The sequence below is a fragment of the Myotis daubentonii genome, chromosome 3 (assembly GCF_963259705.1).
Source record: "Myotis daubentonii chromosome 3, mMyoDau2.1, whole genome shotgun sequence".
Lineage (NCBI taxonomy): Eukaryota > Metazoa > Chordata > Mammalia > Chiroptera > Vespertilionidae > Myotis > Myotis daubentonii.
The window spans coordinates 82,143,070-82,152,873 of record NC_081842.1 but is presented as its reverse complement, the minus strand read 5'-3'; the positions used below and the strand labels follow the sequence as shown (position 1 = coordinate 82,152,873).

The 9,804-nt window shown below is 48.6% G+C and overlaps 1 protein-coding gene across 1 annotated transcript; it reads left to right on the top strand.

The window, feature by feature from the left end:
* The first annotated feature begins 1,832 nt into the window (after positions 1-1,832).
* RPL24 (ribosomal protein L24) lies at positions 1,833-6,185 on the top strand. Its single transcript, XM_059688032.1, has 6 exons — positions 1,833-1,984; positions 2,106-2,181; positions 2,716-2,826; positions 4,864-5,000; positions 5,341-5,404; positions 6,061-6,185. Exons 1-6 carry the CDS (start codon positions 1,980-1,982, stop codon positions 6,139-6,141), a joined length of 474 nt encoding a protein of 157 aa, XP_059544015.1. The 5' UTR covers positions 1,833-1,979; the 3' UTR covers positions 6,142-6,185.
* Positions 6,186-9,804: the final 3,619 nt, after the last annotated feature.

The window sequence follows — 9,804 nt, the reverse complement described above, 5'->3', positions numbered from 1 at the left end:
GGTCCTTATTGCGTTCCTCCGAGTGTGCCATCACCAGGGTCACTGGTCCTGGAAACAGGTCTCTCAGAGCCCCTCGGGGCTTTCACATGACAGCACCTAGAAGGTAGGCAGCCCTTCACTCAATCCCACGCTGGCAGCCACCGTGGCCCTCCTTAAAGCTTCATAATTTTAAAGAAAGCTTCATAATTTCTAAAGCTGTAAACTATTAAACCTGTCGTTTCCTCACCTAGTGACTGGGCATTGCTCTCCAAGGCCTCCTTGAAGTCACGGCCTGAGTCTTGGGGTTGACCAGCCTGCTGGGACCTCAGGTGGCAGAGTGTGAAAAGGCAAGACCCGGCCTGCACCTGAGGGGAGAGAGAGAGTTAATGGAAGAAGCCACTCAGAACGCACGTACTGGTTCCCAGGGGCGGAGCACAGAGATGCGCGGCCCAGAGCCCTCTTCAAGCAGGGCTTGCTGCCCGTCAGGCCCCGTGGCCGGCAGCAGCTCCAGCTGTCACAGGGTCTGGCTCGCTGCTGAGAACCACTCCCTTAGGTCATGGCTCGGCCACGCACCTCTGGTGACTGAGCCCTGGGTGTGCAGAGGTCGGTCATTTGGCCCAAAGTTACTGACAGGCAGCAACTGTTCCAGAGCTCCTAGCCGGCTGGCTGGGGTTCTGTTGGACCAGCAAAGTATTTTCCTTCTGCCTGGTACTGATTCCTTCCCCTTTCACAGGACGGATCCCTAGTAAATACCTTGCACCCTAAGTTCAGTCTCAGTAGATGCTGCCAGAGCAGCCAGCCTGTGGCACAAGGTGATGTTTTCCCACATGTTCTACTATCTATTCCTGTAGGTCCATGACTCCAAAATATAACCTGTTCCCAACACCCTTCTGATCTTGTTTAACTTCCACCCCACGGCTCCACCTTAACGTCCTGTGGCATCTTAAGCTGAGCCTTGCCACAACGACCCTTTCCCCCACAAACACGCCTCCTCCCCCACAAACACGCCTCCTCGTCTGTGCCTAAGACAAGTGGTACTGCTGCTCACCGAGTCCCCACTTTCACCACTGCCTCACCTGCTGCATTACCCATTGCTATGTTAACAAAGTACTCCCAAAACACAGTGGCTTAGAAACAATGCACAGTTACGGTCTCACAGGTTCTGTGGGTGCGGAATTGGAGAGGGTTTGTCTGGGCGGAACCGGCGCAGCGAGGAACACCTTCTGCCCCGGAGCCAAGGAGGGAGCACAGGGGCCTGGCGTTCAGTCCAGTGATACCGATGTAGACCTCTGGCCTCCAGAACTGAAAGAAAATGCATTTCCAATTTTTTAGCTACCAGTTTTTTAGTCATGTGTAATAGCAGCCACAGGAATTTCGTGCAGCAGGTGAAGTATGGATGCATAAAGGGAAGACGCAGTGAAGAGAAGGTAGCTTCTCAGGAGGCAGACAGAGCTGAGAAGAGCACCAGAATGGAATACAGCTGCGCCTTTTGCCGATAAGAAAGTGTAACGATAAAATCAGGGAAAAGTTATGGCGGGTGTTGTAAACTTGTGCTTTATGATACTATGTACAATGCTTCTGGGAATATCAGTCATTTCTTTTTTAAAAAATGTTTTTATTGATTTGAGAGAGAGAGAAACATGGATGTGAAAGAAACATGGATGGGCTGCCTCCTGCAGGTCCCCCGGGGAATCAAGCCCGAAACCCAGGCATGTGAACCTCCCGCACCTCCCGGGACCACGCTCCGCCCACCCAGCCACACTGGACCGCAGGAGAGACTCCCCCGCCGGCCAGCACTGCGCCCTCTCCGCCCCGGAGCCCCGCCGCCTCCCCCAGCATTCACTCCTCGGAGGGAAGGCGGCCCCGCCGCGCCTGAGCGTGACGTCATCACCGAGCGCCGGTTAGGCCCGGGAATTGGGGAGGAGATTGCGCTCATGACGTCCTTCCCATGATCCTCTCCTCCTCTTCACCCTCTTTCCTGCTTTCCGGCGGCCGCAGCCATGAAGTAAGCGAGGGCCTTGGTCCCAATCCTTCTCCATCTCGGGTGGATGGCCTCTCCGGCGGCCCGCGCATGGCCTGCCCCCGCCGTCGACACCCTCCCTGATGCGCTTTCGCTTTCGTTGCAGGGTCGAGCTGTGCAGCTTCAGTGGGTACAAGATCTACCCCGGACACGGGCGGCGCTATGCCAGGACCGACGGGAAGGTGATGTGTGCTCCTAAGGGGGACCGGCTCGGCCGAGTCGGTTCCTGTACCCCGTCGTTCTCGGTCCCCGAAAGGCTTGCTTCAGGGGCCCTGGGTGCGGCGGTCGGGACCCGAATCCTCTGAGCGCACCACTCCGGAGCTTGGGTCTGGTGTGAGTCAGGTCGGCAATTAGGAGCCTGTGTGACTCTAATGTCCCGGTGTGAGGAAAACGCCTTAAAGTCTGGCAGCTTTCTGACCGCCGGGCGTCCCGGGACGGACCGGAAGCGGATGCCTCCGGAAGGCGGCGCCCCACCCTCCCTGCCCGGGCGTTCAGCTTTGCCGGCCCTTAAAGGACCGGACCAAAGGCAGGTACTCGCGGTGCCGCCAGTTAGTGACCTGCCGGTTGTGTGACCCCAGCCACTTGGTCTCTGGGCCTCGGTTTGGTAAAGGGAGGGCGTCGAACTACGGATTAGTTTGCTAAGGGTTTCAGCTCAGCCCTTTCCCGCGTTGCCCGGTGGAGTAGGTAACGTCTGTCCTTGGGCCTTGTCGCGACAGGTTTTCCAGTTTCTTAATGCAAAATGCGAGTCGGCATTCCTCTCCAAGAGGAACCCTCGGCAGATAAACTGGACCGTGCTCTACAGGAGGAAGCACAAAAAGGGACAGTCGGTAAGTGAAGTGCGCCTGGACGCTGTGGGCAAGCTCTGACCGTGGTTGCTGCTCCGTACACCTGTCACTAAATGAGACTGGGAAAGCCTCATCATCGGACAGGGAAGTGGAAATGATGGATGTAAAGCGTCTCCTTATGTTTCTTATCAGTCTCACAGTAAATGCCAAGCTGAAATCTGAAGCATCCCTTTGCCAAAGTCAGGTAAATCACATCCAACATACTTGGGTATAGGGCGCTTGGAAGAACTTACGGTGTTACAGTGAACGGAAACTAAGTAATTATTATGGTTACGTGGTTTTATTACATTTATGGGCATAGGTGTCAGTGGAGTTTTCAAGACTCCCCTGATTGTTCTCAGGACTGGGCGTGTTTTTTGAAGTGCGCTTTCAGCTTGACGGGGATTTTTGAGGAAAGGTGTGAGTGCTGCGGCAGTAGGATCAGTGTGCAGGAGGCTTTGAGTAAAGTGGATTTGACGCATCCAGTGGGGTGGCCATATGCTGATGAGGATGTGAAGAAATGGGAACCCTTGGCATTGCTTGGTGTAAGAGGGCCCGGTCACTGTGGAAAACGGTTTGGCAGGTTCTCAGAACTTTAAACAGAATTATTGTAAAGATCCAGCAATTCCATTTCTAACTGTATACCCATGAGAATTGTAAGCAGGAGCGTATGCGGATAACTTGTATATTTCTGTTTGTAACTGTTATTCCCAAAAGGTGGAAACAATCCCAATGTTCCCTAGGTGGATTTGTGAATAACAAAATGTGGTGTATGCATATAGTGGAATATTATCCAGCCTTAAAAAGCCTCCAGCTTCTATGATTCCACTTGTATGAGGTATATAAAGTAGGCAAATTCATAAAGACAAAAAGTAAAGGTTGAGGGGGAGCTATTATGTAATGGGTGCAAAGTTTGGGGTGGTGAAAAAGTTCTGGAGATTAATAGTGGTTGCACATAGTTGTGAGTGTTCTTTTTTTTAATAGAATTCTTTTTAAGTATATTTTATTGATTTTTTACAGAGAAGAAGGGAGAGGGATAGAGAGTTAGAAACATCAATGAGAGAAATCCATCAGCTGCCTCCTGCAGGCACCCCACGGGGGATGTGCCCGCAACCAAGGTAAATGCCCTTGACCAGAATCGAACCTGGGACCTTTCAGTCCGCAGGCCGACGCTCTATCCACTGAGCCAAACCGGTTTGGCAGTGAGTGTTTTTAATGTCACTGAATTAAATACTAAAAATGCTTTTAAATGGTCAGCTTGATGTATATATTTCACCACAATAAAAAAAATATTTTTAAAATGTATTTGAGATGGAAAAAAGTGTAAATAAGCAAAGGGTGGAATTTTATATAAGATTTCATCTCAGTAAAAACTTTAAAGTAAAATGAGCATTTTAGTGTAACCTCAAATGTTCCCCGTTTTTTCCATGTGTTCTGTTTAACATTTAAAGATATTTGCATATCCCTGCCTTAATAAAGTTTTTTTAAAGTACTATCCAGTTAACTTCCTTAGAGCTTCATTTTTTGTAGTAAAAAACGGCCAGTTTTTGTAATAGATGGCTTAAATAAAAGATCCAAGAGAGAGCTCCCCTACCCCTTTCAACATATGGTAGGTATAGAGCAGTGGTTGGCAAACTCATTACTCAACAGAGCCAAATATCAACAGTACAACGATTGAAATTTTGAGAGCCAAATTTTTTAAACTTAAACTATATAGGTAGGTACATTGTTATTAACTTAATTAGGGTACTCCTAAGGCTTAGGAAGAGCCACATTTTGCTGACCACAGGTATAGAGCTACAGCAGGAAGAGTCCTCACCTGGTAATGCTGGTATCCTGACTTCCAGCCTCCAGAACTGTGAGAAGTAAATTTCTGTTTATAAGCTGTTCAGTCTGGTATTTTATTACAGCAACCCAAGTGGACTAAGACAAATACTAATCCTAAGACTGACTTACCCTGCTTCAAAGACTTTGTTAATTTCTCACCCAAATCCATGGAGAATAATTCATAAGTGTCCTCCCCATCTTTTTGTTCTGTAGGAAGAAATCCAAAAGAAAAGAACCCGCCGTGCAGTCAAATTCCAGAGGGCCATCACTGGTGCATCTCTTGCTGATATAATGGCCAAGAGGAACCAAAAGCCTGAAGTTAGGAAAGCTCAGCGAGAACAAGCTATCAGGTGAGGAAGCCTTCCTTATGAGCATTATTTAGGTTTAATAATCAGGAGTTTATAATACAGTCTAAGTCAAGCATGATGGGCCAAAAGTTTGACATGCTTGGCTCTAATTGATTGTTGAAATTTCTACATGCAGTGAATGCTGCTGTACAATTTCTAGTATATGTTAAACTGACTTGGTGGTTAATAACATTGACAACCCCCTTGGACTTATCCTAAAAATAATCGGGGATAGGGAAAGAATATGATAATTTTACTTTTCCAAAACAATCTAGCTCCTTGTTAATAATTTGTATCCTTAAAGAGTAAAGCACTTTGCCTTAAGTTATTTTTAACCCTACAGGGCTGCCAAGGAAGCAAAAAAGGCTAAGCAAGCATCCAAAAAGACAGCAATGGCTGCTGCTAAGGTAATTGTGGAATTGTCTTGGATTTCTTACTTAAAACAACAGGAAAACTTAACTTTTTAAAAATGTGCACACTTGCGTGTGTGTGTGTGTGTGTGTGTGTGTGTGTGTTATTGATTTCAGAGAGGAAGAGAGAGAAACATCAATGATGAGAATCATTGATTGGCTGCCTCCTACATGCCCCCCCCACTGGGGATCAAGCCTGCAACCTGGGCATGGGAATCGAACCATGACCTCCTGGTTCATAGTTTGACACTCAACCAGTGAGCCATGCTGTCCAGGCAGAAAACTTACTTTTAATCCAAATTATGGTAAATAAAAAGTTTTGGGGTTTTTAAAGAATTCAGTGCAAGGCTCTAATGGTAGTGATGTTCATAACTGGTTTCTGGGTGTTTTGTTTGTTAAAGCTTATTTTGAAATTTTAAACTTACAGAAAAGTTGTCAATAATAGAGTTTACACAGCTTTTCTCAATGTTATCAATTTAGATAAGCATAGTAAAAAAAAAACAACAACACAGAAATTAGAATTTGTTTTATATGATTAATGTCCTTTTTGTTAGGATACAATTCCATATCCCACACTGGGCATAAGAGCTGCAAAAAAGTGATTAAAAAAGAAAGTTGCATGGAATAATACCACATAATATATCTTTTTACAGGCTCCCACAAAGGCAGCACCTAAGCAAAAGATTGTGAAGCCTGTGAAGGTTTCTGCTCCCCGTGTTGGTGGAAAACGCTAAGTTGGCAGATGAGATTCTTAAATAAAGACCTGACTATAACTAAATTGTGGTGAATTTTTTAGTCTGAAAATAGAGGCATATTGTGCCTACATGGTAATGGTTGAACTATAAAAGTTAAGAATTTAAGATTTAGGCATTTTTAAAAAGAGTTCATTTCTCTGAAATAATACCTCCTAATGTAAGTTCTCTTCGTTGGAGAGATGTTAAGCCAAATGATGTACATAAGATCTGTACGGTTAAATACTAGCTTTGTTCAGCTGAGATGTAAGAGCACATTACATAGATGGCAAAGTCTTAACCTTTTGGTCATGTGGCTAAGTACTAGAATGCTGTATAGAGTTCAAGTTGATTACTAAAACATGCACTTTTTTCTATTGCTTGTGTCTGTAGAAAGACCTTTTTATTTTTCTTAATTATTTTTTTCCATGATAAGTGAATGCATTTATGTTAATTGGCTTTGACTTTTGTTCACTGGTATCTCACCTCTTTTTTTTCTTTTTATTTTGAGAGAGAAAGAGAAATGAGAATGAATAAAGCTTTCAAAGCACTCCCCCCCCCCCCCCCCCCCCAACGGCCAATCCTGTGTCCCTGCCACCCTGGTGGTGACGATGAGACCTGTCCTTGTCATCATATCTCACCTCTTATCATTACCTTATAGCTGAGTTCTAAGTGCTTAAAACTATCAGGTGTATTAATCTATTATTTTCCAAAACAAAGTGTAAGTGATGAGCACATCTTCAGTAGAATATACTTACAAATTTCCAAAGCAGTTTGTTGAGCTGGGAGCTTGACAGAGCTATAGTTAAAATTGCAGAAATGCCTGAGTAGTCTGCTGATGTTCGAGAGATATGTGTATATGAAATGTGATGTGGAAAATAGTAATCAATGATAAAAGTCTACAGAAAGTAGATCATCTTGTCTGTACCACATTGTGCCAAGTTTTAAGGATACAATGAACACGTCACATCCTCTTGAGAAACATATTCCCTGGGGGCTTTCACAGCCCTCACTTCACTCCATCCTCAGCTGCCTGTCAGTGCGTAAACCAGGGTCTACCTTACATAAGTAGAAACAGACTAGGTCACTGAAGGACAGGCTCCAGGGGACAGACCTCAGGCCCTGCTGCTTGTGTCCTGAGCCTGCAGCCCCTGAAAGAGGCACAGCCTGCTGGACAGAATGGCCCAGAAGCCTGCCTGCCTGGGTGAAATGTCCAGCCTTTTATCATCAGCTGCGTCCCTGACCCCGCCAACCCTGAGGACTGGGCAGAGCCTGCCTAAGGCAGTCTGGACTGCCCTCACTGGGGAGAATTAAATATGAGACATCTCTGCCTGGACTTAATGCAGGCCATCTGCTTTTATGGGGTGAGGTGACCTTTGTGGGGCAATTGACGCAGCTCCCAGACGCTGCACTAGGCCTCTACCCCTGTGCAGGAGGAGAGGGGTTGGGTCGGGAGGCCAAGCTGCGTGGCCTGATGGCAGGTCCGGAGCTGAGCTCCCAGTTGGGTGCTCCCTTGCTGCTCAGGTCAGCAGGCACATGGGCCTGCATGCCAGTTGACACAACAACCGGTCCCTGCCTCAGGACCACGCCCAGCCCAGTTCCTGATGGCTTGTAATTCAGTCTCAGAATTAAACTAAAACCCAAAGTGATTTTACTTTGAGCCAGGGAAACTTTGGAACTTATGACAACTCACCAAATGAGATATTTGTGGCTTTGAAGCCACAGAATGTTCCACCATCTGAGTCGTAATCATTCTCACTGCGGCCCCAGATGGAGCTTTGGCCTGTGGTTATGTGCCCTGTGGGTTCTGCTACACCTGCTGGTCCCTTAGCCTCTGGAGAGTGCAATGATGTGGTACAGTGACTGCCGTCCTGCACTGTACAGCACCCATTTGGGGATACTTTTTTGGTATCCCAACACATTTGGTTATTTAAAACTCATATACAATGAAGCTCACACCATCCCCACTCTAGAATATGACCCGAGGTCCACCTCAGCTACCCTCCTGTACAGTCCTGGGTGGGGTATGCTTGGGGATGTCAGCCCTGCCTACTTTGGCATGTTGCCTATAAGGCAAAATCTTCCAGTAGCCCCGGTACCGCACTATAAAAACCCCAGAGCACAAACCTTGGCCTGCCGCCTGCCCACACCACTGCTGTGCCTGTTGTAATGCCCCACCTCCTTCTCCAGCCTAGAGGTGAGCCCGGGACTGGGTCTCCTCCAGAACTTGTTCCCAGCCACCACCCCTCCCGCCATCTGGTGCCAGATTCAGAGCAGCCTGGTTCTGTTCTGAGGCATGGCATCTTTTGCTCCCTCGGGACCAAACTTCCTAGAGTGAAAAGACTCCCAAGTGACAGGATATCAGGCAGAAGTTGATTGCAGGGCAAAGGTCTCCAGGCCATGTGCCCACCAGCACCTGGGCACAGTGAGTCATCCAAGGGGCCATGCTGTGAATATCCCCAAGCACTGGCCAGGCCTCAGCACCCAGCCACCAACCACTGACGTTTTAGAACCTGCCTGAGGTATTTCTCTGCCATCAGGCAGCAGTCTCTTCCACCTCACTTGATGGCCACAGGCAGTTGACTGGGGAAACACTGAGGGACACCTTGGGGTTGGGCACCCGGTGTGCATGTAGGTGGGGTTCTGCCTGTGGGTGAGCAGGGTTGGCAGTTGTCCTTTGTTTCTTAGAGGGGGAGTGCCAGAACCGAAGGTCTGCTGGGCACAAAGTTGCCGGTGGCTCTCCTTGGGGGCCTGAGGTTTACCTCTGCTGAGCGAGGTGTCCAGTTTGGAAATCTAGGAATTGGTTCCTGAAGGTGGACCGGCATAAACGGCTTTTGAGGGTAGGCGGGGGACTGCCCCTTGCCAGGTGTGCAGTCAGGTGCAGGAAGCTGGGATGGAGGGTGAGCAGGCAGGTGGGGCTGCCCGGACTCTGAATGTGGGTCAGCTGTTGCTGTTTCCTGACACCGGGGTCCAGGACAGACCCTGGCTTTAGGGTCTGCAGGTGGATGGGGTTTATGGGCTTCTGATTAGTGGTCTCAGACTACCCTAGGTGGAGTGGACAGCTTAGATGGAGGTGGGCGGTGTCCCAGGCACTCTGTTGGAGGTTGCCCTGTCAGGAGACCAAAGCATAGACCTTGGAGTTTGGTTCCCTAAGTGAAGGGGCATTCATGGGACTCTTGGTGCCTTTGGGTGCTGGTTCTTTGCTCAGTGGGGTGTCCTCGGTGGAGAATTTTGGTGGAGGACCTGTTGTGGGAAGAACATGGATATCTAATTGTGGGAAGGAGCTTGTCCATTGCTCTACCTTAATGTGGAGAGGGGTGGCCCATATGCTAGATGCTTGCTGACCACTGCGTGACTACGGGACGCCCTGAAAATATCGGGGACTACCTCGTCTTGGGTCCTGGCCGACTCCTTCAAGGCCAGCAGGCCCCTCTTAACTTTTGGAACTAAACACTGGTCTCTCCCTGTCCTCTCCCTCCCACTCCCCTTCTCGATGGGGGACGGTGGCCAGACAGCCTAGGAAGTGGACCCTGCTGCAGCCACACCTGGTCACCTATCAGGGACCGCCCCCCCCCCCCCCCCCCGCCACTCCCCGCCCCTAACATTTCCCAGCCCAGGCGGGAAAAGCCCCTCCTCTGTCTTCTCTGGGTCTCCGTGCTGGTGTCT

Coding starts and splice junctions, on each gene's coding strand:
- RPL24 (XM_059688032.1), top strand. Junction 2,827..4,863: donor AGCACAAAAAGGGACAGTCG/GTAAGTGAAGTG, acceptor TTTGTTCTGTAG/GAAGAAATCCAAAAGAAAAG. Junction 5,405..6,060: donor CAGCAATGGCTGCTGCTAAG/GTAATTGTGGAA, acceptor ATCTTTTTACAG/GCTCCCACAAAGGCAGCACC.